This window comes from Peromyscus leucopus, chromosome 4 (assembly GCF_004664715.2).
Source record: "Peromyscus leucopus breed LL Stock chromosome 4, UCI_PerLeu_2.1, whole genome shotgun sequence".
Taxonomy (NCBI): Eukaryota; Metazoa; Chordata; class Mammalia; order Rodentia; family Cricetidae; genus Peromyscus; species Peromyscus leucopus.
In genome coordinates, this window is record NC_051066.1 from 67,182,304 (window position 1) to 67,209,750 (window position 27,447).

At 50.0% G+C, this 27,447-nt stretch overlaps 1 protein-coding gene across 1 annotated transcript; it reads left to right on the top strand.

Annotated features, from left to right (window-relative positions):
• The first annotated feature begins 7,532 nt into the window (after nt 1-7,532).
• Nucleotides 7,533-26,647, top strand: LOC114699694 (low-density lipoprotein receptor-related protein 4-like). Its single transcript, XM_028878913.2, has 12 exons — nt 7,533-7,685; nt 19,557-19,703; nt 21,569-21,685; nt 21,938-22,051; nt 22,265-22,381; nt 22,900-23,028; nt 23,260-23,379; nt 23,900-24,025; nt 25,030-25,155; nt 25,350-25,484; nt 25,866-25,991; nt 26,300-26,647. Exons 1-12 carry the CDS (start codon nt 7,634-7,636, stop codon nt 26,548-26,550), a joined length of 1,560 nt encoding a protein of 519 aa, XP_028734746.1. The 5' UTR covers nt 7,533-7,633; the 3' UTR covers nt 26,551-26,647.
• The last annotated feature ends 800 nt before the right edge of the window (nt 26,648-27,447 follow it).

The following is a 27,447-nucleotide window of genomic DNA, read 5'->3' on the forward strand; positions in this document are numbered from 1 at the left end:
TAAGACAAATTTAGTTAAAAAAAATTGCCTTGCTCGGTGGTAAAGCACTTGTTAGCATGCACAAGGCCCTAGATTCTATTCCCCAGGCTCCAGCCCCCAAATACATACACATGGATTGAGGAAGAGACAGAAAAATAGAAAGACTGACAGAGAGACAGAGATAGACAGACACATAGAGAGATAGCCACGCATGGTGGATATCCATGCAATCCCAACACCAGGGGAGGAAAAGCAGAAGGATCAGGGGTTCAAGGTCATCCTGGAGTCTGGCCAAGAGTACTTTCTTAAAATAATTTAGATTAGCTTATTAAGATTTTCATGGAGGGAGGCTGAAGAGATGGCTCAGCGGTTAAGATCGCTACCTGCTCTTTCAGAGGATCTGTGTTCAATTCCCAGCAACCACATGGCAGCTAACAACTGTCTGTAACTCCAAGATCTGACACCCTCACACAAACATACATGCAGGCAAAACACTGATACACATGAAATAAAAAATAAAATACAAGGTTTTCATAGAGGAATAAAATTTTAGATGTCAGTTAAAGAATGTCTATTGTTAATCCACTACCTAGCTCTTCCCTGGGAAAATATCCTTTCTCGTTGTGTAGAATCAGAGGTATAAAAAAATAAAAGGGAAGCTGAGTGTGTACTCCCAGCACGTGTGGGTGGGTGGGTGAGGGGAGTTCAAGCAGAAGGATCACAAGTTCTAGGCCAACCTGGGCTGTATAGCAAGACTATTTCAAAAATGAATTTCAAAAATAAGAATTTTGACCCGGAACAGATGGCTAGGGGTTAAGTGCAAGGGGTGCAGAGGACCAGAGTTTGATTCCAAGAATCCACATACCCATATGGCTGCTCTTAAACATCTGTAACTGCAGTTTCAGGGACCTGATGCCCTCTCCTCCGACATTGCATGCCTGTGTCATCCAGACATTCATGCAGCTAAGACACCAATACACATTTTATATCTTAAAAAAGAAGAAGAAGACTTTCACTTTTTATTTTGCAAGAACTTCATAAATGTTCATTAAGCAAACAGGTAAAAATATGTAGGAGATATTTAATTCAGGAAAAATTTTTAGCAATAGCTGATTAAGATCTCAGCTTTGGTTTTCCTATCCACAAAAGACTATCAATCATTCTTTGAACATGACAGCCACTTTGGATTCGTTATGACTTTGTTTATGATGTCTCTCCCATCTGAATTACATCTCTTTCACCATCATCTCCTTTCTGTACCCAGCAGAAACATCCCCCATATTCAGTGTCCAGCTGCCTCACACTCACAGATCACCATCTCTCTGTTTTTACAGCCTTGTGTACATACTTTCACTACAAGACAACTGATTTGCAAGTCTTCCTCTCCATCAGGTTCTGAGCATATTTGAAGTTAGGAATCCTATCTTACTCATCTCTGTCTTTTCCCATACTTGGCAGACTGTCTGGTTTTCATTCTTTTTTTTGTTTTGTTTTGTTTTGTTTTGTTTTTTTGTTTTTCGAGACAGGGTTTCTCTGTGTAGCTTTGCTCCTTTCCTGAATCTCATTTTGTAGCCCAGGCTGGCCTCAAACTCACAGAGATCCACCTGCCTCTGCCTCCCAAGTGCTGGGGACTAAAGGCATTTGCCACCACCACCCAGCTGGTTTCCATTCATTTAACCAGAAAGAAATATTGAGCCATATGTGGCAGGCCCAATTTTAAGGTATTGGAGAATAAAATAAATAAGACCCCACACCATTGACGCTTATTATTCAGTGGCTTAGAAGGAGACAACAAACATGAAATAACAAACAAGCTTTATTTCAAAGAATGGTGAGTGCTGCAGAGGAGAGAGAGCAGGGTAAGGGCGGTGCGTGAGTCCAAGACACGGCAGTGGCCACATGAGGCATCTCTGAGGTTGTGATGCTGAACTAAGACCAGCCAGAGGATGCAGATAGGGAAACAGCATTTGAAGTGGAAGACACAGCAAAGGTTCTAAGAGAGCAATGATGGCCTGCTTCAGAGATGAAGGAACGGCACTGTGGCCAGAACAGAATGAGGGAGAGGAAAGTACTGAAGCAGGCAGAGCTGGGAACCTCAAGGGCATGTGAAAAGTAAGGATTTTAGGACGTGGCATGATGGGAGTTATCTTTTTAAAGACAACACTTTGGTTACTTCATGGAGCACAAATTCTCAAGGCCCACACATGAAAACAAAGACCATTTACGTGGGTTTTGATTTGGTTTTGCTATTAAACAAGCGCTTGCTTATCAGTCTAGTTGTCCACCACTCTAAATTTATCTTTGTCACTACAATACGCAAGCTCTTTTCTGCAAAGGCTCTATTTATCTGTGTCAGGTGTGTGAATATCAAGCTTGCAGGAGATAAAAATGTTCTGCAAAGCCCCACCTCGCAGGGTGTGCCCCAAGTTAGGCCAGGGCATAAAATCAGCCATATGCCCCAGGTCCTGGCTCAAGTTTCACTGCTGAGCTAGGGGGAAAAAAATGCGGGCACTGGAAATGGTGCCAGAAAGCACAGAAGCCGAAATCGGACATGGTGGCACATGCCTGTAATCCCAGCACTCTTGGGAGGTGGAGGCAGGAGAGTCAGGTGTTCAAAGTCATCTTCAGTCCCATGATGAATTCAACTAGCAGGGGCTACCTGAGACCTCTGTCCCCCCAAAACAAACTAACAAGTGGAGGCTTGCAGAAACACTGTCCTCTGGGAAGGTCCACTGTTCCCAGACTCTAGTAACTGCCTCTGTTTACTTCCTGTTGCTGAAATAAAACTCTAACCAAAACCTATTTGGGGACGAAAGAGTTTCTTTGGCTTACAGGTGACAGCCAGTTGTTGAGGAAAGCCACAGCGGGAACTTGGGGTGGACTCTAAAGCAGAGACCACGGAAGAAGAGAACACTGGAGAACTCAGTGTGCTTTCTCGTGTAACTCAGAACCACCTGTCCAGGGTGTCACTGCCCATAGAGGACCTCCTCATCAATCATTAGTTAAAAAAAAAAAAAATTCTCTCTTCCCAGGTGACTTTAGTTTGTGTCAAAAAAAAAAAAAGACTAACATCTCCCACAAACCTTGATAAAAGCTTACACCCATTACTGTTTATGATGCTTTTCAATTTTTTTTTCAAAAAGTATTTTATTTTATGTGTATGAGTGTTTTGCCTGTGTCTGGGCATCAAGTGTATGCCTGGTGCACACAGAAGCCAGGAAGGGCATTGGGTCCCCTAGGACTGGAGCTGTAGATGGTTATGAGCTGCGGTCTAGGTCCTGGGACTCGAACCTAGGTCCTTTAGAAGAGCAGCCAGTGTTCTGAACCACTGAGCCATTTCTGAAGCCTGTGATACTTTCCCATAAAGTCTATGGATTCTTCCCTGGCGCTGGGCCTTTGCACATACCATTCCCTCGCCCTGGTAGACCATCCTGGCTACTCTTAGCCTGATGACTTTTTCTATTGCCTTTTTCTCCATGTTGTGATCTAACCCAGTGCCCCACGCATGGTAGGCAAGTGCTCTACCACTGAGCTATATACTTGGCCTGTCTGATAACTCTTCAAGTGTCAATGCTTCTAACAGGCCTTCCTTAAACTTCCAATCTAAACCAGGTCTCTCCTGTCAGAGAGCCCCACGATTTCCTTCCATCCTTCTATTATTTAACTTTAAACTCATTTACAGGATCATTCTTTTATTGCAAGCGTGCAGCCCCCAGGGCCATTAGATTATAAATTCCAGAGACCCCGATATATCTGTACACAACTGTCTAACCAGTACCTGGCACAAATCACCCTTAATAGATTACTAAGTGAATGAATACTAGAAATAGGCTTAAGGTAGTTAGTTTTAGGACCAGCCTGTTAGATCTTTTAATTGTGTCTTTTTTTTTTTTCCTTGTTTTCTCTTGCAATTACTTTTTTCCTTTATCTTTCTGGGTTTTTTTTGTTTGTTTGTTGTTGGTGGTGGTTTGTTTGTTTTTTGAGTCAAGGTCTCTCTGTGTAGACTGGAACTCGCTCTGTAGACCAAACTCACTCTGACTCTGAATGCTAGGATTAAAGGCATGTGCCACCACTGCCTGGCTTTTTTCTTTCTTTCTTTCTTCTTTCTTTCTTTCTTTCTTTCTTTCTTTCTTTCTTTCTTTCTTTCTTTCTTTCTTCCTTCCTTCCTTCCTTCCTTCCTTCTTTCTTCCTTTCTTTCTTTTTTTTTTTGTATCTTTTTTTTGAGACAGGATTTTACACTACAGTCCAGACCTTGGAATTCACTATGGAACTCAGATCGCCCATGAATTTACTTTGGTCCTCTTGGATCAGCTCCCCACGTGCTGGGATTACAGCATAAGGCATCGTATCTAGTGTCCTTGGGAAACTGGAGGAATTTCTCTCCGTTTGCATTGCTCTCAACAAGTTAGTGGGTTCACGGAGAGGATGGGGGCTCATTTACACACTCGTGTCCCCAATCTTTTAAAGTGGTTTCTTGGGGCCGGAGAGATGGCTCAGAAGTTAAGAGCATGGCTGCCCTTCCAGAGGACCTGTGTTCAATTCCCAGCACCCACATGGCAGCTCACAACTGTCTATAACTCCAGTTCCAGGGGATCTGACACCCTCACAAAGAAAAAACACCAATGCGCGCGCGCGCACACACACACACACACACACACACAACATTAAATAAGGTAGTTTCTTAAGCTCAGCACCACTTACTAGCTGGGCTGGTAATACTTTCCTGTTGAGGAGTGTCCTGTTTATTACAGGATGTTCACCAACAAACTTGGCTTCCCATCACCCACTATAAATCAATGGTGTCCACTTTCAAAAGGCCTCCAGATACTACCCTATGCCTACAAAGTCACTCCTGATCAAGTGTCTTAAAATGTGAAGCTTCAGGCCTTTATCACTTTAAAAAGAATTGTGCTTAGAAATTAAATTGCTGAGTGATGCCCGAGTTACAAGAATTCTGCCACCACAGTTGGATCAAAATCGTGCCCATTTCTTGCTTGTTTCTGTAGTACCCCTCCCCCATGTTTCCTTTGAAAAGGTCATTAGTGATGGTGTGATGCAAAGCAATATTGTGATCTTGGAAATTCAGCTCCCCGGATTGTCCTAGAAAGATGAAGGAAAGGGGATGGCGTTTCTGAGGAAACCAGCGCCTCTGAGACCCCTCGGGAATTGGCAGTTCCCTACAAATTTTCTAGGGGCATGTCCCGCGGGACAATAAAAGGGAGACAAACAGCCCATTCTGGCACGCTTTTCAGGATCTCTCACTCCAAACAAGAAAGTCTGAGAGGCCTGGTAAAAATAAATATGGCTTACTCCTCCTGGCATACGAACAGTTTCTGACAGCCAAGACTTAGCTCACCCTAGGGGGTGACCCAGGCAAGGACTTTGCACGAAGTTAGTTTTTACCCATTGATATTCCCAGTGTCTCATAGCGGCCAGGGACGGCTCTGCACACTAGTAGTATGCTGAAGCATGGTGAAGGACTTGGGATGCACACTGAAAATGCAGTCTCACTCTCTGAGTGAGACAGGGACAGCCCAGTGCCCCTGCTTCCTCTCCAATCCCAGAAAACAACACAAATCATTCCTTTGGGAAGCGACCTGTCCTTTGCACACAGAGTAGAAACTGTTTATACATTCTTAATCCCCTGACATTGAAAGTATGGGGAACGTCTGTTCTGGATTCTTTTGGGACAAATGTATTCATTATACCACATGTCCCTAGTTGTCATTTGGAACAAAATATGGTCTCCTGAATGACAAGGTCTTTCTCATCAGGTTTAAAAAGTGAGTTTTTCTAAGCAGCGTGTATTGAAATCCTGAGAATAACCAAGAACTGAATTAGGAAGGTAGGGGCAGGCTGAGGAATCAGCCTTCCATTTTCTTTCATTGACATCAGGCTAAAATGACAGATGGACGGTAAGTAAGCCCAACAGATCCAGGGTCTTTCCCAAGCACTAAAACCACATGAACCTTATCTGATTCTACTGCCCCCTTCAGTCTCCAAGAAGAATTACACAGCCAAAAAAAAAAAAAAAAAAAAAAAAAAAAAAAAACCTAGACATTGGTTACCATGGTGATGTTAAGTTCAACCAAATTGAATCTAGGCAAAAATTTCAGGGGTGGGTGGTGTGAGACACAGCATAAAGTGCGGACTAAGAAGGAGTTAACATCACATTTTTCTGTTATTGTAGCTTTCACAAAGTATGCTTAATGTTAGCTTTGGTCAAAGATGGCAATTTAAAGTGAAAGCCTTGGAAAATGGAAAACAAGGATGAAATGTCAACCTACCCATTTGGAGAAAATGCCTAATATCCACTTTGCACTATACCAAATTACTTCCCTCTCAGCTAAATTCAGGCTAAGATGATTGAAAACCAGACGACGTTGGCATATCGGCTTGGAGGGGAAAGGGATACCTCAGGCCCTAGGAAAGTTGGGGGTGTAGGCATAAAGCAACAAAACCTGGGACCAGGAGAGGCAGCAAAGTTCACGAATGCCTACCAGTATACACGAGGGAACGGGACAGGCCACAGAGATAACATCGGAAATAGTTTACAAATGTATGCAGTAATCCAAAGGTTTCATATTGCTGGAAGGCCCTGCAAACGGAAGCTGAAGCAAGGCCGAGGTCTTGGGGGAGTGCAACTCCTAGCACGGATTGATTTCCTTACCCCCACCCCCACCCCTTCCTGGCCAGGATCAGAAAGTCAAAGATGGTGAAGAGGCTAACAGCGCTGATTTACAGACAGTGAGGAGGAACTGAGTCTGTCTGGGCCAAATCTGGACGTCTGAACCGGGGCGACAGGACCCAGACAACCTTACCTCAGGAAATGAGTAAATGAAAAGGGGAGGTCGCCGAACTATTTAGCCCTAGAACAACACTGCCTAGACCGGGGGAGGGGCCGGGGTGCAAGAAGAGAAACTTCAGAATAGGAATTTTGACAGTGAGAACACTAGTTTAGACCAAGCACTGCAGGCCCCCTGATGTCCCTTGTTTGATGTCAATAAAGGCCGAGAGAATTATGCACTCGCAAGCCTTGCATATTTCTGAGACATTACAATAAAGTCTGGAGTTTGGGCTGGTAGGGGGGCCGGGGTCACGCCCAGGCGACTTGGGTCAGCACGGGTGCTCCCCCTGGTGTAGAACTAGAATTAACACGGGCTGAAAGTTGCCACTAGCATAATTTTCTTTTTAAGTTGGGGACATTTGAGTAGCAGTAATGGAGACAGATAAGGGGCTCTCTCCGGAAGGCTAGGAATGTTGGGGCGGCCTGAGTAGGAGCCAGGGCTAGTGAAGGAGGCACTGGCGGGTGGGGTCCTGGGACTGGGGGGCGAGGGCAGAGGGCGGGAAGGGGCCGGGCCAGAGCCGGGGGCGGGACCAGGCGCGGTGGTGGTGGCGGGGGCTGAAGCGCGGGGGGCGGGGCGGCCGGGCTCGGGACACCCCCTCCCGGTCCCCTGGCGGGGCGGCTTCGGCTCCGGCAGCACTGGAGGCGGCAGCAGCCCGGAGGGCGACTTGCAGGGCGCGCCAGCCGCGCGGGACCCGGGACGCTTTCCACCCCAGGGGGACCCTCCGCTGGTTCTCTCAGCCCCGGCGTCCCGTAGGAGCCCGCGGGACCCCCGGGCCGGCAGGGAGCGCCGGCGGCGGCCGCAGCACCATGAGGCGATGGTGGGGCGCGCTGCTGCTTGGCGCCCTGCTCTGCGCACACGGTAAGCTGCGTCGCAGCGCCCGCGCCGACCGGGCCACCGGGAAAGTTTGTCCCTGAGTCTGGCCGCTGCAGGACTCGCCTCCCGGGAGCCGGACGGCGCAGGCTGGGGCCTGAGATCCCAACCTCGAGCTCCCTTCAAGCAGTAACCCTGGCAAAGGGTGCGGAGGAAAGCAAGAGGAGCTCCCGCAGCTCTTCAAGCCCGAGAGGGGACAGTGGTGGAGGAACTCGTCCCCGCTGTGGTCTGGGCCGAGTAGCATACGATCCGATCCGAGACGCTCGCTCGGCTTCCATCGTTGCTCTTTAAAGAGCTAGGGGCTAGTTCCCTTTCAGGTTAAGGCAGGGCTTCTGTGTCCCTGGTGCGTGTGAATGAATGTGTGCAAAGAAAGGCGGGCGGGGAGGACGGTCGCTAAACCCATAAATTGTAAATAGTCCTCTTTCCAGGATCGGTGGGATCCCGGGTGGATTGCGGAGAGGGGCCCAGCAGAATCTGAGTTACTTGAACACCCGGGATTCATGGACTTGTGGAGCAATTCCTCGAACTCCACACCCGGTTATCTCCTAGGGTCTTTGGTCATATTTGCTTGCAACATCTCCCCTAAGTGGAGTTTTGGGTTCCCTCTCCTGGCTGCGGCCAATCAGCTTTCTGCCCCGGATCCTCCCCAAGGGAGGGGTGGGGAACAGCGATGGAAAAGAGGTTGGGGAGGAAATTTGGGAAGAAACTGCTGGAAGGCTCCGGCAGATCCGTCCTGGCCGGGGTAGAGGGCAGGGGGACGCGTTCTTAGGGAACTTCCAAAGGCAGCCTCCCGGCCCATGCGATGGGGCCTTGGCCTCGGGGGAGCTGGGCGGATGGCAGCGGCACTGCTGCTTCATCTGCTCCTTATTAATAACGTGTTCGGTGCCCGGACGCAACTGTTGTGTCTACTTAGGACTCCAGCGGAATCTGCCTCTCTGCAGCCGCTTGGGAACATGGGTGTACCCTGTGATTTAGCAGCTGCCTCTGAGTTTGTGCCCAAAGATCAAAGATCGATCTTGGAACTCCAACCATATTCACCCGCCGGCTTTTCCACGTGGGGGAGATCCAGTTCTTCCGATTCTCCGGGCTGCTGGACGAGGGGGTGGGGTTCAGAAAGAGCGGTCTGCAGACCCTGGCGGTGCACGGGTTCTTTCTTTCCCTTGGAGGAGCTCGTGTGGAAAGTGCAGATTTCGGAACTTGCCTGGCAGGGTGTGGAGCTGTCTGGGCACTTGTTTTAAAGATTGTTTTAGCTCCCGAATCCAAAACAGAGTTCTGGTGTCTGTTATTTAAACTACGCGTGGGCTTTCTATGCCCTTTTCCATGTGGGATCTAGCGCCGATGGAGTCCTTTCTCTCCGAGGAGTGGTAGCCTGGCTGACCCACGTTCCTCTTCGCGCCTCGCTCTCCTCCTCCCGGGCTCTCTCCTCGAAGGTTATTTGTAGCCTCTTTGGCGTGTTGGGACAGCAGCCCTACTGGGGTAGGAATGTAACTGTTCTTCCCACCACATGGGCCCCTTAAAGGGACAGCTATGCTTTTGGGGGGTTTTCCCCCTTCGGGCTGCAAGGGAAGGGGATGGAACTTTCCTCTCGGCCCCCTGGAGGAAGTTTTGAAAAAGATCAAGGGAAATAGCTAGGCACTAGGAAAAGGGGGGTGGGGTGGGGGCTAAAACGGATACCAACAAAGCCAAAGAGGAGATTGTCGCCTTCTGCCCCAGGGAAGGGGGAGCTGGAAGGTTCCGGACTGAGACTGGCCAAGAGGAATTCACTGCTCCAGAGCTGCTGTCAAAACTACATACATTACATTACATCTGCATGGAGGATGGGGGTGAGAACAGGGGCAGAGAGCCGCAGATTAGTAATGCTTTACAGAAAAAGCATCAGAGGGGTCTTGGTGACTTGTTTAGGTTCATTTTTAGAGGAAAAGGTTTAATAGAAATTTCTAATTTAGGAGACTTCCTGTGCACACGGAGTAGGCAGAGGTAGGAAAATTTGCACTTTGCGGGCTTAATACTGAGCTGTCCTTGGAGACCCATAGAAGGCAGATTTGCTGTGAGACCGAGCAGTGGCAGAGTCTGTAGCGCCACCCCACCCCCACCCCCAAATCCCACTAGGATCCCTAGCATTAAGTCCAGGCCCGGAAGAGGTGCTTCCGAAAAGCTTTGCCCTGCACTGCTTACATAGACAACCTCAGCTAGGAGTGAATTCAACACTAGACCAAGATGCTTTGTTTATATTCTATTAGTCCTTGCAGGTGTTTTCCTAGAGCCTTGCTGTTTGGTGTTGGCCTAGATCACAATCGGTTCTTCAACATATAGAAGGATGTGGCTGGAGAGATGCCTCCGAGGTTAAGAGCACTGGATGCTCTTCCAGAGGACCCGGGGTTCATTCCCACCACCTACTTCAGCTTACAACTGTCTTTAACTTCAGTTCCAGGGAACCTGACACCCTCTTCTGGCCTCTTCGAGTACTTCACACATGTGGTGCACAGACATATATGTGCAAGGCAAAACCCTACCCACACACATAAAAATAAAAAACAATAAAACTTTTGAAAAAGGAGGAAAAACTAGGCATGGTGGCTTTATCTCTGATGCTAGCACTTGGGAGACTGAGGCTAGAGGACGGAAGCAAGGGCGAGGCCAGTCTGGGCCACACAGTTTGAGGTCATCCCAGACTGTAGAGCAAGACCCTTTCCTCACAAGACAAAAAGCCTGTCTCGGTGCCCAGTACTTGGTAGGTGGAAGCAAGAGGATTGGGAGTTCAAGGTCATCCTCAGCTACCTTGAGAGTTCAAGGCTAGCTTGGGCTTCATAAGACTCTGTCTCAAAACTAAAGCTAACAACAATAAATGCTCTTGTTTTAAAATTTTAAGATTTTTGAAAGGAAACTTAACGGCTAGTAGTAGCCATGGGTATTTTCATCCTCTGAGTAACACCTGCAGTGTGTGTAAGCCACCTTGGAAGTCTTTTCGAGGGGAGTGAACACTGACAGTTCTGCCAGAAGTGCTTAGGTAAATTTAAAAAAAAAAAAAGAAGTTTCTGAAGATGAGTTCAAAATAGTTGAGCTTGAGGCTAGTCTTATTTACACGTGGTTGTTGTCATGGCTATGGTTGTCATGGTGCTCAAGTGACCTTGCCCTTGGTCCCCTAGACTTGTGCAAGATGCTTGGCTTGTCGCCTGTTCTGGATTTCCTCTTCTGTCCCCTGTTGGATATCAGATGACATCTTTGCAACTGGCACCTCGTATTAAGAATAACAGGTGCAAGGGAACGAAGTCAGGCCATGTCTGACACAAAGCACGTTGGGCATGCTCATCCTCTGGGCCAGCAAAGAACACAGGGGCTCACAGAGGACAGGATGCTTTGTAGTTCTTTGCATAAGCTTTCTACAGACTAACTACTAGTCTTGATCCCTAAGATGAAGAGTGATGGGATGTTGCTGCTTCTTAAATAAATAATCAATATGGGGGGCGGTGTTCTTGAATGAGAACAGAGTAATTTCAGAAACTAAAAAAATGTATCTTGTCTTATTACTGAACATATCTCCAATCATAGGAAAGGTTCATGTCTCTGGTCAGCTGGGTCTGTTAGCCTGTTACCAGCTACCATCTCTACATCCTTTGGTATAGTATAGCCAAATTTTGTCACAGATGCATCGTTGGAGGGCATGTGAGTCCCAGGCTGTATCCTGGTGGCCATCTTCTCTCCAACAGTGAATGTCTTTCTCTCCTTAGCCTAGTGAGATTCAGTATCCCAAGAAAGACTAGGTGCTGAGGTTTAGTTGGCAGAGCCTGAGTTTGGCCCTAAAAATAGCACTGATGATTACCTACGCTTGTTGCTGTTCCTGAAGCCTAGAGCTGGTGTGGTCAGGCTCATTCTCCCCAGTACACCCAGGAGCACTGCCCAAGCTGAGCATTGCACTCAGGCATTTGTTCATCCAGTCAGCAGACATGCCTGTCAAACTCTGTGAGAAAGCACAGGCAGACTTGGCTTTGACACCTGGCTCTTCCTGAACTTTGGGGCTCTTATCTGCATATGAGGACAGAGTGGGGGAGGGGAGTGGTAATACATTTCCACCCGTGAAAATTTCATGCTGTAAAAATTAAGAGATGATAGAATGTTCAAATTATCCAGCCTGGAGTCGAACAACTGCTGTGTAGCTACAGGCCTGGATAAATGTCAACTGTTTGTTAGTAATTGTGCCTAAATGGATCAGAGATGATTCTGGGGTTTGGAATGTGGGAGCCAGATAAGTTACACTACAGTGTCTCATATGGTAAAGGAGGCTTGGCCCTTCATTCATTTCAACTGGTTTCCCCCAGCCGACCTCTTTCTTCTCTCTATGAAACAACTTGTCCTTTCCTTCTTTCTTTTTTCTTTCTTTCTTTTTTTTTCTTTTTTTCTTTCTTTCTTTCTTTCTTTCTTTCTTTCTTTCTTTCTTTCTTTCTTTCTTTTCTTTTTAAAACAACTTGTCCTTTCTTTTTCCTTCTTGAAAACCTGGTGAAACCTAAGAGTAGTTCGCTCCTGTACACACTTCCAGAAAAGAGGTTTATTACGCTATGAAGGGAGGTTTGGGGAGCCTGCTCCAGAGAGAGAGGAACTCCCTTGGGAACATCCGTGTTGAGAGGTCAGAAGTGAGCCCTACCACTTCCCACCCTAAGGTTGCTGTGACCCAGGGTGAGAGAGGTTGCCCGAGGTCTCTTGTAGCTGGAACAGTTTAGAATTCCAGCCTGTCCCTCCCACTGACCTGCGGAAGGAGTCAGGACCCAGAGCTCTAGAGGTTGTAATTGCCTCACTTTGGGGGCTGGGCTCTTGAGAGCATGCTTCTTTCACGGCCACAGTCTAGCAGTCAGGAGTCCTATCAGTCCTGAGATAACTGATGTGGGTCTGCAGCCCCAGACTCAACCCCCGCCCGACCCCCAGCCCCTCCACCCCAAAGTTTAACCGCGTTGTCTCTTTGTTTCTTCCTTTTAAGCTGGTGCCAGTGTTATGATGCTTCTGGGAACGGCAGAAAGTTGTCCGTAACCCGGAGCAGCCGTTAAGAAAAGCTGATTCTTTTAGCTTCCTGGCCGTCTCTTTTCTGTTGTGCCTTTGATTTAGCAAGAAGCAAACATCCCAGGTGCCCCTGGGCACCTCTTCCGCCCAACCGTGCAGCCTTCTTTCTTCCAGTGCACGGAGGCATTCCCATCTGGGTTCCGCAGATGAGTGGATGGACTGTCAGCTATTTCTGATGCCGCTCCCCCCCCCCCCCCATTCAGGTGAGCCTGAGGAGGGAGGGGCGCTGCCTGAGCCCCAGCTGGAGAAAGCCTGGCTAGGACTCACAGCAAGCCCTGACTTGGCCTTTGGGAGCTCCCCCTCACCTCTGTGCAGAGCTAGGGATCTGAGCTTCGAGCCAAGCCGGAAACAAAAGACTGGGGGCAAACCTCCCATCTGGCTGAGAGGCAGCCACACAAAGGTGCTGCTGCGTAATTTATCACCGGAGATTTTCTGCAGCCACGGAGCTCCAGGCTACAGGCAGTGCCTTTGGGGGACCGGGAGGGATCCTCTCCCCCTTTCTGTGTGTAAGGCCAGGCAGGTAGAAAGTAAGGTATTAAGAGTAACACCTGATTAGCACGTGGAGTAAAGCTGCTTCTGAGGTTGTCAGTGTCTCTGGGGATCACAGCCCTGCAGCTCCACTTCCTGTGAGGCCTGCGGAGGGCGCAGCGGGGAGTGAGTGTGTGTGTGTGTGTGTGTGTGTGTGTGTGTGTGTGTGTGTACCAGAGCATGGGTGGAAGCAATGAGACAACTTGAGGAAGTTGGTTTTCTCTTTCCACCATGTGTGTCCTCGGGATCAAACTCCATCTGTCCTCTTAGCCCTTACAAGTGCATAACCCCGTACCTGGCTTTTACGTGGGTGCTAGGGTCCAAACTCATGCTTGGGTAGCAAGTGTTTAACCCATTTGTCATCTCCCTATCCCCAGCCTGGCCCCTGCATCCTGGACTCAAGGGATCTTGTAGCCTCTGTTTCCTGAGTAGCTGTAGTTATGGGGGCACGCCACTGCACCTGGCTTGTTTTGATTCTTTATTTATGTGGGGACTAGGGATTAAACCCAGGGCCTTGAGTGTGCTAAGTGTTCACTCTATCACTCACTCTGACTATGTACTCAGCCGCCAGATCTATCATTTATTGACACTTAGCTTGTACCAGAGTGTGGTGGTGTACACCTATAATCCTAGCATTTGGGAGGCTGAGGCAGGAGGACCACAAATTTAAGACCTTGTCTTAAAGACAAAAATAAAAAGATGAATAATATGTAGTAGGCATTATGCCAAGTACCTCTCAGAAATGAAGTATTTTTTAAAAACATCTCTGTGTGGTAGGCGTTCTTTTGTTCTGTTTTTCCTGAGGAAAACCTAAGATAAAAGATAAAAAAGAAGAACTGCTCAGGAACCAGAAGGAACAGGATTGTACTCTGGGAAGTATTGTTCCCAGGGTCTTAACATTGTACATTTCTGCCTCATAACTTTGGGTACTGAATATTAAAATTGTATTTTCTGGGCCTGAAGACATGACTCAGAGATTAAGAGCAGAGACCTAGGTTGGATTCCCAGCACCCATATGGCAGCTCACAACAGTTAGGAACTCTAGTTCCAAAAGATCTAATGCCCTCTTCTGGCCTTCTAGGTGTACATGCAGGATTCTGTTGCAGGTGGTACATTGGTGTTGTCTGTGTGAACAGATCCCTGCTGGAGTTACAGACAGTTGTGAGCTGCCATGTGGGTGCTGGGAATCGAACCTGGTCCTTTGGAAGAGCAGCCAGTGCTCTCAACCGCTGAGCCTTCTCCTCAGCCCCAATAAATAAATATTTTAAATAAGAATTTATTTTCTATTTTTAAAAGTAGAAGGGGAAAAAAAGATGCCCGAACTTTCTGAAACCTGTAATCACATATCTAGTGTATCTTTTGAGAGGGTCACCAAGGAATCAGCCAGGTCAGGCTGGCCGTAAGACAGAAATGGGTTTAGTTACGATACGTCAGTGTCACAGCCTGAGAAGACGGTGGGAAAGGAGCTCCCGAGGGAGAGAACTTCACCTGAACAGAACCAGGAAGCTGCCTGTGGAGAGAGAAGCTTAGTCTCCTGAGTGCCGGTTAGAGAGGAATTGGCTATCCTGAGTGCCGGTTAGAGAGGAATTGGCTATTCTCCTGAGTGCCGGTTAGAGAGGAATTGGCTATTCTCCTGAGTGCCGGTTAGAGAGGAATTGGCTATTCTCCTGAGTACCGGTTAGAGAGGAATTGGCTACTTTTGGGTTGACCATTCAGGGCCCCTCTCCTGCTTTGACTCCTCCTCTCACAAGACTCAAGCATGCATTGCTCATGCATTTAACAAACTCCTACTGCTCATCCGATACATCCAGCACCGAACATGCGCTGTGCATGTGAGTAAGAGCTGTCTGGCACACAATTTCAACAGCCAAGAAGCTTAGGTCTAGTAAGTGGGCAACACAAAGGGACACAGGGCGGGGACTTCCAGCTCAGCATGGGCCAAATAGGTCCAAGCAGGGCAGTGTTAGAAAAGCTACTGTCAACTGCCTACTGCTTAGCTCTGTGATGGTGATGATGATGATGATGATGGTGATGATGGTGATAATGGTGATGGTGGTGGTGGTGGTGGTGATAATGATGGTGATGATGATGATGATGGTGGTGGTGATGGTGATGATGGTGGTGGTGGTGGTGGTGGTGGTGGTGATAATGACTGCTACTACTGCTACTATTGATGTTTGCTAGGCAAGCTATACTCTCCTAACAAACTCTGGTAGATGGGGTTTATGGGTCCATTTCCATGTGGCTCCTTGTTGTCATCCCTTTCAATGGAGACTGTTTGGTTTGCTACATGGATGTCCCTTGCAGTATGCTGCCTCAGGAGCTGATTCAGGTTGCCCCTCAGTCTGGATGTGATTATAGACTCTCAGATAACTCATTCTCACTAAATAAGGTTTGTAGCTCATCGTGAAACAGGAAAAGAAGCTTTGACATCTTCCAGAATGAGCAGGCCTAAGAGCTGTACTCAGCAGTAGAGTATATATTTAGCATGTTGGAAGCCTTGGGTTCATTCCCTGCCACTCCATCACTCCAAAAAAAAAAAAAAAAAAAAAAAAGGAAAGAAAAGGAGGGCACGAGGGGCCGGGGACGCAGTTCAGTTGGTAGACTGCCTGCTAACATGCATGAAGCCCTGGGTTCAATCTCTAGTACCTCATACATCACACATAGTGGTGTACATCTGTAATCCCAGCACTTGGGAAGTAGAGGCAGGAGGACCATTTCCAGACTCCTTGGTATAGAATTGCTTTCATCCCCATTTTATGGATAAGCAAACAGAGACTTTTGATTAACTAACTTCTCAAAAATGTGGAATCTCTTGCTGTCTAGGATGTTATAGAGGGTCTGACTGGTACCCCTGGTGAGCATTGCCTTCTCCCTTTCCAAAGAAAGCACTGGTAAATATGGCTGAGATAGCTGGATTGAGGGAACTGAGATGTAAATGGTGAGATTTTGGTTAACCTATCAAAAGATTCTCTGAAGCCAGATGTGGAGGCACACGCCTTTAATACCAGCACTTGTGAGGCAGAGGCAGGCAGATCTCTGAGTTCGAGGCCAGCTGGTCCACACAGCGAATTCCAAGTCAATCAAAGCTGTCTCAAAAAAAAAAAAAAAAAAAAAAAAAAAAAAAAAAAAAAAAAAAAAAAAGAAGCAGCTTCTATAAGCGTCTTAGCACGGGTCCCAAGAATGATGGCTTTATGAGCGATCATGAACACCTGAGGCAGAAGTGCATAAGGTGGAAGGGCTATTGCCTGACCCCTGGGGGCCAGGAGAGCTGCAGTCTCCACCCTCCGCCATTTGCTTCCTTTCTTTGCTCTCCATTCTTTTATGCAAAAAGGGTTAAAAGCTGCCCTTTATGATCATGGCCAAGACTTGAGTGAAAAGACAGAATTCCATCCCTGGGGATTCCAGAGGGGAAGCAGTCGTCCAGAAGCCTGCCTTTTGGAGTATAATGTGTCTGCTTCCTGTATGAATGCCCAAGTCAAAAGTTTGTCTGACTGGTGGCTGCCTGAACGTCGCCACAGCTCTGACTCTGACGTGCAGGAAGTTGTGTGTCTTTAGCTACCTGCAACTCGGTGGCCGACTGATGGAAGACTGTGTTCATGTACAAGGATGTCAGAACTCACGCTGTCCTTCAGCCAAATGCGGAGGCTGGGGAAAAGGCTGGTGAATTCTCTTTGCTTTCTGTACTCTCTTTTTAAAAAATATTTATTTTCATTTTATGTGTATGAATATTTTGCCTGTCTGTGCACCCTGTGTGCAGTGCCCAAGAAGGTCAGGAGAGGCACCGGATCCCCTGGAACTGGGCTACATACAGGTGTGAGCCACGTGGGTGCTGGGAATCGAACCCAGACTTCTGGAAGAGCAGCCGGCGTTTTTAACTGCTGAACCATCTCTGTACTTGTTTCCCTTGCATGGTTGCCAGGAAACTGCTCATCTTGCTCTCCCATCCCTGGTATTCAGCAATTCCCCAATCAAGGCCTTTTGGGGAAATGTGGTCCCCATCTGCATACCTCCAATCTCCCCGTATCTGCTTAGTGATCATTTTCAATGTGCCATGGCTAAAACTTCGTCTATTCCACATGTATTTTTATGTCTAATTCTGGCTTTTATTTTATCTTTCTCTCTTCTGTACCATATTAAGACATGAGGCTAAGCCTGGCAGTGCAGCCTGTTAATCCCAGCTACTTGAGATGCCCAAGCAGAAGGCTTTCAAGTTTAAGGCCTGCCTGGCCTACAGAATAAATTCCAGGCCAGCAACTTAATGAAACCCTGAACCTTGTATCAAAATAAAAAGTAAAAAGAGGTCTGGGATGTGGCTTAGCGGGTTTGATCCCAGTCCTGCTCAAGAGGAGGGGGAGGGGGAATTGCGCAATGTTATGCACCTGATTGGTGGATTCCAAGGTTTGCTTGTCTGTTCCAAATCTAACATTTTTCCCATTTTGTGTCCCATTTTGTCCCTTCTTCCTCTTTGTCCTTCTTCCTGGATCTCCCTCCAGGTCTGTCTCTGTTACTGTATGACTCTACAGCGTTTCTCCACCTCTATTGACTTGTGGGCCAGCTAGTGGGGACAGGGAGCATCCTGTGCACTGCTGGGATGCTTAACTGCATCCCTGGCTTCTACTGCATCCCCAGCTGCCTGGAGGACCACTAGTCTACTGAAGGGCAAATCGACTCCTCTACTCCTGTTGACACCTACTAGTGAAGCCTTATGTTCTTCCTGCAGCTTCTCCACGAAGGGGAGTTGTGTGCCAGGGATATCCTTGCATGGAATATTCCATGCTGCCCAATCTAGCCAGGGTTCCCTAAAGGAGGGCTCGTACTGTGCTGAGAGTCACTATTCCTGAGGCTCTGTTGCCTAAGGTCTTAGTGAGCGATGCCCTCACTCCTTAGTTCTCTAGGAATGGAAAGGAGCAGGCTAGAGCCCTGGGCAATTGGATCTTTGAGTTTCTCTGGGGAAGAACCCTCTGGACTGGGGTGTTGGGCTTGAAGTGAGGCCTTCTCATGAGGTATGCAAAGCTGTTACCCGTCCTGAAAGGACCCCGCTTGTCTTCTGCAGGGAATTCTGCATCTTCCCTGGGGTAGTTAGATCCCTTACAGTAGACAGTCGAGGGAAGGCCAGGCCTCAGTGGAGAGCCTGCTAGGAGTCTGAGGTCCCTCACTCCGGAAATATACATTTTGCCTATAGCTCGGAGGCTCACAGATGCCAAAGGCCAATTGGCCATCCATGTGTTCATCCATCCATTGCAGGTTAGGAAGCTCGGCCTCAGCCTCAGGCCTTCAGGAGAGAAGTGGGAAGACTTGGGGCAGAGCGGTGAAGAGTACAGGAACAGGGTGGGGATGGGAAGCTGACTCCTTCCCTGGTCCAGCCCAGCCCGAAGGCTGGACCCAGCTAATGGGAGGAAGAGAAGAGAGCTAGAAAAGGGATGAGCAAGAAGGCCGGCCCCTTCCTTCCAGCTGCAGCAGCCCAGCGGCTTAGATGAATAATCTGAGGGGGGAGAGTGACCCTGGAAGAACCCTTTGTTCCAGCTGAGACTGGAGCAGGGGCACTGAGCCATTCACACGCCATCCCAGGGCATCCTGCTGGGTACTCTGGGGAGGGGGCACAGCAGCCAGTCATGGGACTTGGCCAGGCAGATAGCTTGATGCTCAATAGGGAAGCCCAGCTGCATGCTGCTGAGGCTGGGGGAGGGGCTGCGTCCGACCGCCTTCCTCCAGGCTGTGGTCTGTCTCACAGACAGGAAGGCACTGACGGGGCCCAGTTGGCTCTGTCCTGAGGTGGCTTGATCTTGTCACCCTCCTCAAAAGCAAAATCTGACGGTAGGGCTCACAAACTTCTTCTTACCTCCCCATGTAGATTCCTTGACGTTAAGAGGCTCCAGGGTTCTGGTGTCGTTATTATCACTTGCCCTCAGTGCTTGGGGTTCAAGATGGGGGCAGATGTATCCATTTCAGAAGGAAGCCTACTGTGGAGGCATCTTAGTAGCAGGTCATCTGTCCCCTGCTCCCCTTCTAAGCACAGCATCCCTTGGTGGCTTTGTCTCCTGGCCTTCAGAGATGTTATATAAAGAACCGGGCTGTCTATGAACCCAAGTCTCGAGGTATCTTTGGGACCATGTCTGCCCTGGCAGAAAGCACAATTACATTTTCCTCACATCTCCCTTACACTGTCCCTGTGGCTCTATGCGTGACAATGCCCACCGACTAGGCTCCTCTCCTCCCCACCCCTATAGGCATTGGGAGGACAGGAGTCGAGGCCCTCTACTTCCTCTTCTTTCTGCCCAGGCCTAGCCAGCAACCTGGAGTGTGCCTGTGGTCGGAGCCACTTCACGTGTGCAGTGAGTGCCCTCGGCGAGTGTACCTGCATCCCCGCCCAGTGGCAGTGTGACGGAGACAATGACTGCGGGGACCACAGCGACGAGGACGGGTGTAGTAAGTAGCAGCCAGGGCTAGTGGAGGCGGAGAAAGACGGACCAAGGAGTGCTCTGTGCCCACCGGTGTCCAACTTAAGGTTGGGGTCTTGCAAGTGTGACAGATGTGGAGAGAGACATGGCCCCTTCACATGCACACCTTTAACCGTCTGTTTTTCTATTGGGTGGTTCATGCCTACAATCCCAGTAAAATACACTTTGAAAAATTGGTAAATGGATAAAGGATGTGCACTGTGGTTTATGCCTTTAATCCTAGTACTTGGGAGGCAGAGGCAGGCAAATCTCTGAGTTTGAGGTCATCTTGGTCTACAAAGTGAGTTTTTGGACAGCCAGGGCTATACATAGAAACCCTATCTCAAAGAAAGAAAGAGACAGAGAGAGAGAAAGAAAGAAAGAAAGAAGAGAGAGAAGAGAGAGAAAGAGAAGAGAGAAAGAAAGGGAAAAAAGTTGGAAAAGGTATAAAAGAAAATATTCTTGAAGCCACAAAGAGTCTTTAAATAACTCTTCTTGTATTTGTGAATTCTGTATGTATGCTGCATGCATACATTTAAATTTTATATGGAATACATAGATGCAGATTATTTTCTTTTTTCTTATTTCAGTGTTCTGTATAATCACAAATGTTAAATAAGATAAGCCTTATAAGAAACTTTATCGTTGGGAGTAGTGGTGAGATCACTTAGCAGGTAAGGGTGCTTGCCACCGAGCCGAGGACTTGGTTTGGTTTCTAGGACTCACATGGTAGACAGAGAAAACCAACTCTAGAAAATTATTCTCTGATCTCTCGTGAGCACTGTGGCTCCTGAGCCCTCTCCCGCAATAATAATAAATCTTCAAAAATAGGGTAGAAAGCTATTGAAGAAGACCCCTGATGTTGACCCACATGCATATATCTGCCTGAATGAGTATATATGGACCACACGCACATAAGTGACTGGCTGAGGCTGTGGACCAACAGCAGGGCTACCTGCCTTGCATGCATGAGGTTCTAGATTCAACCCTCTCCCCACACTGGGGAAGAGAAAGCCTTGCATTCTATTTAAATTTGCCGTTCTTCCAGCATAGTCACGGACAGACAATGGGCCAGGATGTCCTGTCTTGGATATATATAAATCTCACTGTTAAGCCAGTTGTCTGGGTTTAGGGGTACATGTCTGGCCTGTAGCATCTATGTCTGATGGTGACTAATTAGTCTAATGGGAACGAAGCTACAACCTGGACCTCATTAACCCTAACCAGCTCAGCTAATTGTGATAATGATAAATGCTTCCCTTTCATGTATCACTTTCATATACATTATCTCAAAAGACCTCTGTGAGTTGAGTGCAATTATCCCCTTGTATAGTCAGAGGAACCACTGTTCAGAGAATGCGGTGGCTTACTCATCATAATGACTTCTAGAAGTGGGACCCAGATGTGTCAATCATCCTCTAGTGAGAGGGAAGGAGGGGAAAGTGCCCTGCCTGGCAGGGTCTCATGTAGTTCAGGCTGGCCTCACACTTGATATGTAGCTGAGGACCTTGAGCTTCTGATCCTCCTGCCTCTACCTCCCAAGTGTTGGAATTGCATGCGTTCGCCTCCACCCCTAGCTTTATGAGGGGCTGATGATCAAACCCAGGGCTTCGTGCATGCTAGGCTGCACTCTACCGACTGTTAGAACCACACCCTGCTTTTCTCTCTTGCCCGAGTTTTTCACACTGCTTACGTGTCTTAGCAGAGAGGTTTTCTTAGTTGCCGTTTCGTAGGGCCTTTATCTGCTGGGGGGCAGGGGTAGGAGGGGAGACAGGGGAGTCAGGCTGCTGGGCAAGGATTTCCGGCTGGTGTAGCCTGCCTGCCTGGCTCACTTTTGTCATCTCTTGGACCCAGTGCTGCCTACCTGTTCCCCTCTGGACTTCCACTGTGACAACGGCAAGTGTATCCGCCGCTCCTGGGTGTGCGACGGAGACAATGACTGTGAAGATGACTCTGACGAGCAGGACTGTCGTGAGTGTTGGAGGGCTCTGTGGGGAAAGGATTTTCTGTCAGAAAACGATGCCCCCGGCCCACATGAGCCCTCGGGTCTTCAACTTTTATTCTGACCTTCTCCCGCCTCTCTTGGTCAGCTAAGCCCACACGACATGGTCACCTCCCCTGGGGGCAGCACCGGGGCTGTTGACGGCCCCAGAAGGCTTCACTGAGGGGCTGGCAGGCACTGTGCTCTCTGTCCACAGCAGCCTGATTCATCTGTGTCCACAGCCCCCCGGGAGTGTGAGGAGGATGAGTTCCCCTGCCAGAACGGCTACTGCATCCGGAGTCTGTGGCACTGTGATGGAGACAACGACTGTGGTGACAACAGTGACGAGCAGTGTGGTGAGTGGCGTGGCGCTCTGGGAGCAGGACGACGGGGGTCCAGCGTGGGAGTGGCTACGGGCTCACCTGAAACTGCTCCAGGGGTTTGGTGCCGCCGCCCCGAAGAAGGCGGCAGGAGGGCAGAGCGGTCTCTACTGTCAGGAATATGGACCGCTCCTAACCACCAAAGGCAAGAGAAGAGTCTAGGGGACTCCTGTCTCATTGCATCCCTAGACATGCGCAAGTGCTCAGACAAGGAATTCCGCTGCAGTGATGGGAGCTGCATTGCTGAACATTGGTACTGCGACGGAGACACGGACTGCAAGGACGGCTCCGACGAGGAGAGCTGCCGTGAGTGGTCCTCCCCTGGAGGTTGCTGGGCTGGGACGATGAGTGAGGGCCCGTCTCCTGGGTAAGGGCTGGCTGAGAGGGTTGTGTGCAGCAGGTAAGGGAGTGAGCATGTGTCCTACAGGAGCATGCTGGGGTGTTGGGGGTGTGGCTTACACAGGTACTTGCTTAGCATGCGTGAAGCCCTGGGTTCTGTCCTCAGCACTGTGCAAACCAGGAAGGCATAGTATTATACGTAATCCTAACAGGCAGGAGGCCAAGGCAGAAGGATCAAGATGTCAAGGTTGTATTTGTTTGGGACCAGACTGAGATCCATGAGCCCTGAGCGAGGGTAGCAGCAGTTATGGAGGGTTGGCTTTCTCTGGTCCACCAGCATGTGAACGTCTGTGGGACCATCCCAAATGGAACCCACCCACTTGCCAAGTATTTAAGACAGACACCTTGCCCGTGCCGCTTGTCCCTGTGAAAAGTCAGGCCCCTGTCCCCAGTCACCGGGGCCTGAGGGCTGCTCTCCCTTCCAGCCTCAGCAGTTCCCTCTCCTCCTTGCAATCTGGAGGAGTTCCAGTGTGCCTATGGCCGCTGCATCCTCGACATCTACCACTGCGACGGAGATGATGACTGCGGAGACTGGTCGGACGAGTCTGACTGCTGTGAGTGCTCTGGCCAGCCGGGAGGAGGGGCAGCCAGCCTGGAGGAGCTCCTCCGATGGCAGGGCACAGGTGCCAGCTGGGGCAGGCGCTTCGGGGAGTCGTGTCTGGATTCCAAGGTCTCTCTGGGGAGGAGCTGGAGTGTTGGGAGGGGCAGGAGATGGGACTTTCTGCTCTACCATGAGGCACTGTGTGCACAGGCTGCTTAGAGACAGAAGATCTTTGTTCCCCCAGCTTCCCACCAGCCCTGCCGCGCTGGGGAATTCATGTGTGACAGTGGCCTGTGCATCAACGCAGGCTGGCGCTGTGATGGTGACGCAGACTGCGATGACCAGTCTGATGAACGCAACTGCAGTGAGTCGAGGGTAGCATCCAAGGCGGTGGGGAACTGAGGAGAAGGGTTTGGGGGCCAGCGGAGCATGAGGACGTATTAAACAGCTGGACAGCTGTGTAGATGGTACACTGCACAGAGGCAATCTCTTCAAAGGGGTACCAGGCGCCTTGTAGTCTGTGGATTTATAGACACATCGTGGCAGTTTTCCAGCAGGTGACAGGAAGGCGCTCTGAGCAAGGGCCACCTGATTCATAAGAATATAGCCTGTGAGCCGGGCGGTGGTGGCGCACGCCTTTAGTCCCAGCACTTGGGAGGCAGAGGCAGGCGGATCTCTGTGAGTTCGAGGCCAGCCTGGTCTACAGAGCGAGATCCAGGAAAGGCGCAAAGCTACACAGAGAAACCCTGTCTCGAGAAACCAAAACAAAGATTATAACCTGTGACACCACTCTCAGGAAGGGGGGCTGTGTGCTTAGGGTGGCAGAGCAGCGTGTCAGCCTGAGGTGGGGGGCCAGCCCTTCATCAGGCTTTTGCTTTGTCCAGCCACCTCCATGTGCACAGCCGAACAGTTTCGCTGTCGGTCAGGCCGCTGTGTCCGTCTGTCCTGGCGCTGTGATGGGGAGGATGACTGTGCGGACAACAGTGATGAAGAAAACTGTGAGAACACAGGTAGAGTCTCCCAGGGGTGCCCCAGGCCCCTCTCCCCACGTCGGGAGTGGGAGGCCGAGGGAAAAGAGAGCATGGCCACCGCTTCTCAGCTGGCCAGAAATCGTGTTTCATTCCTTCTCCAAGGCCTGGACGTTCCCGGCCGTGCCCCGGGAGCAGGCTCAGATGCAGGGGCAGGGGAGGCAGCTCAGGGAGTAAGAGCACTTGCTGGGCAAGCACGAGAACCCAAGTTCAAATCCTCAGTACCCACGTGAAAAGTTGGCCGTGGCTGTGAGTGCCTGTGACACCAATACTGGGAGACAGAGAGAGTCAGATTCTGGAAGCTCACTAGCCAGCCAGCCGAGCCGAAGTGACCAGCTTCTGATTCACCGAGAAACCTTGTCTCAAGGCAGTAAGGTGGAAGTTATCAGGTGTCTTCCTCTGGCCTCTGCTTGCACCTACGTGGGCACGCATGCACCGTAAACACATGCATACACATGCACCACAACCAGACACGCACACACAGCACATCGCACACGTGCACACACATGCACACACACGCACACGTACAGCCCAGGTGCACTGTTGACCTGTGCCCACGTCCTGAAACACAAAGTCAGGGCTGTGAGTCTTAGCAGCTGCTCGGGTCCTCCCTTTCCCGCCGCCCTTGGGAGGAAGGGCTGCTCTCCAGCCAGCGGCCCTTGCGTCTGCTCCCCCTCTGCGGGAAGGCCTGGCAGGCAGTCTCTGTGTCTACGCCCTCAGCCCACTACACCTGGTTCTGCGTATGAAGGTACGCTCTCTCCCTCTGTCCCTGTCACTCACCCACTGTGGAATCTCAGGGAGAAAACAAACTCTCGGACGACACTCAAGCAGCCTTGTCTGAGCTGTTTCCTGCCTTGGACCCCACCCCTCCCACCTGCCTCTCATCTGACCCCTGTTTACCCTGGGAAACCACAGGCTCCCGTCCCTGGTGGACTCAGGCCGTGCCCTCCTGTGACCCGACGCTCCCGTCCTCCCTCTCTTTCTAGGAAGCCCCCAGTGTGCCTCTGACCAGTTCCTGTGTTGGAACGGGCGCTGTATTGGGCAGAGAAAGCTGTGCAATGGGGTCAATGACTGCGGGGACAGCAGTGACGAAGGCCCGCAGCAGAACTGCCGTGAGTGTCTCTAGTGTACGGGCCGGGCCCGTGGTTTGCGGCCGCACCCCACCCGTAGGGTTCAAAGGGAGGCCTCCCTTGTGACTCGCACAGTTTTCGGGAGCTGTTCTTCGTGGTCCAGGTGGCATGCCAAATTGGCTGGACGGGGGGGTGGATTCTGGGCTCAACTCCCAACTCTGGCTTGGCTGGCACAGGGCCCCGGACGGGTGAGGAGAACTGCAATGTTAACAACGGTGGCTGTGCCCAGAAGTGCCAGATGGTGCGAGGGGCAGTGCAGTGTACCTGCCACACGGGCTACCGGCTCACAGAGGACGGGAGAACGTGCCAGGGTGAGCTGAGGCCTGCGCCGCTGGGGGAGAGTCAGGATGCTGAGCGGGAGCAACCTATAGGAAGCTGTGTGACCTAGCCGCTGTGACATCATTCCTTCACTGCACTAACTCAGGAAAGTGGGGATCGTTTCTCCCATTCTGCAGATGGGGGAAACTGAAGGGCAGAGAGTGTGAGTAACTGACCCAAGGCCACGCAGCTAGTAAGCAGCAGAAGTGGGATGTGGAGTCAGGTCTGCCTGACCTCAAAGCCCCGAACTGCTTGTTACACAGCTTCCCACCAGGCTGAGGCAGTAGATGGGGATATGGGGATGTGACTGAGGAGTGAATCGGAGCGGGAGGATGGCCGGAGGCAGGCCCCCTGACCCTGCCTGGTATCCACAGATGTGAATGAATGTGCTGAGGAAGGCTACTGCAGCCAGGGCTGTACCAACAGTGAGGGAGCTTTCCAGTGCTGGTGTGAAGCCGGTTATGAGCTACGGCCTGACCGGCGCAGCTGCAAGGCTCTGGGTAAGGAGAGTCGGCACTTGGCTGGGTGGGCTGAGGACTAAAGAGAGGAATGCCAGGTGCTCTGGAGCTGAGGGATTTCCTAAGAAGTACAGAGATTTATGTCGGCCAGTTGCAATCCGGGCCCCAAGCAAAAGGCGATTGGGTTGGGATTGGAGAGGATTCTGCTTTTCTAGTTCAGATGCCCACAGCTTGAGACATACTCCAGAGGGCAAAGCGCCCCTGCTGCCAGCTGAGGGCCTGAGGGTGCATGCTGTTGGGTATCTGGTAGCTTGAAGCCCAGTGGGCTTTTGTTTCTATGCTGTGTCCAGGGCCAGAACCCGTGCTACTGTTTGCCAATCGTATCGACATCCGGCAGGTGCTCCCGCACCGCTCTGAATACACACTGCTACTCAACAACCTGGAGAACGCCATTGCCCTTGACTTTCATCACCGGCGGGAGCTGGTCTTCTGGTCTGATGTCACCCTGGATCGCATCCTCCGTGCCAACCTTAATGGCAGCAATGTGGAGGAGGTTGTGTCTACTGGGCTAGAGAGCCCAGGTAGGAAAACAAGGCCCTGAGTGGAGAGCCAGGGAGACGATGTGTGAAGAAGCAGTGGAGCCGGGTGGTGGTGGCGCATGCCTTTAGTCCCAGCACTTGGGAGGCAGAGCCAGGCGGATCTCTGTGAGTTCGAGGCCAGCCTGGGCTACAGAGGGAGATCCAGGACAGGCACCAAAACTACATAGAGAAACCCTGTCTCGGAAAAAAAAAAACCAAAAAAACAAAAATCAGTGGAAAGGAAGGAACAGGCTCATGTTACAAATTGCATGGTGCAGAATGTCTCTCCCAGTGTAATCTGGGTGGAACCCTGACACAGAAAACAACTGTAGAGCTGAAGATGTTGTTTAGTTGATGGAGTGCTTGCCTAGCATGAATACATAAGGCCCTGGGTTTGATCCCCCAGCACTGCATAAACCAGACCTGCTGATGCCTGTGATCCTAACACTGAAGAGGTAGAAACAGAAAGATCAGAAGTCTAAGGTCATTCCTAACTATGTGTCCAGTTTGAGGAGAGGCTAGGATACATGAAACCCTGCCCCCCATCTCAACAAACAAAAGGCAACAGCTAATCTGGTGACCTCAGACCTACAAGCAGGTTAAGTGACTTAGAAGTTGGTATGCAGGGCTGGAGTTAAGAAAGGCACTGAATTCTGTCCCCAGCACCAGCCCCAATAAGGGAGGGGGGAAAGGAGGCAGAGAGGGAGGATGGATCAGGTACCTAGGATCTGTTATCCAACCAGGCTGTGATGGCGCACTCCTGAGGTAAAGGCAGGGGTATCAGGAGTTCAAGGTCATCCTCAGACCATGGCCAGTTGCTTGAGTCCATTTCCATTTCATGGAGATTGTAGTACCCAGCTCACACACCTGTGATGGTTAAATGAACTGACGCATGTAAAATAGTTACCACAAGGTCCGGG

Excerpts from the sequence above, each read along its gene's own strand:
- LOC114699694 (XM_028878913.2), top strand. The coding sequence starts at position 7,634 with ATGAGGCGATGGTGGGGCGCGCTGCTGCTTGGCGCCCTGCTCTGCGCA. Across the intron at positions 24,026-25,029 it reads AGAAAACTGTGAGAACACAG|GAAGCCCCCAGTGTGCCTCT; the intron begins GTAGAGTCTCCC and ends CTCTCTTTCTAG. Across the intron at positions 25,156-25,349 it reads AGGCCCGCAGCAGAACTGCC|GGCCCCGGACGGGTGAGGAG; the intron begins GTGAGTGTCTCT and ends TGGCTGGCACAG.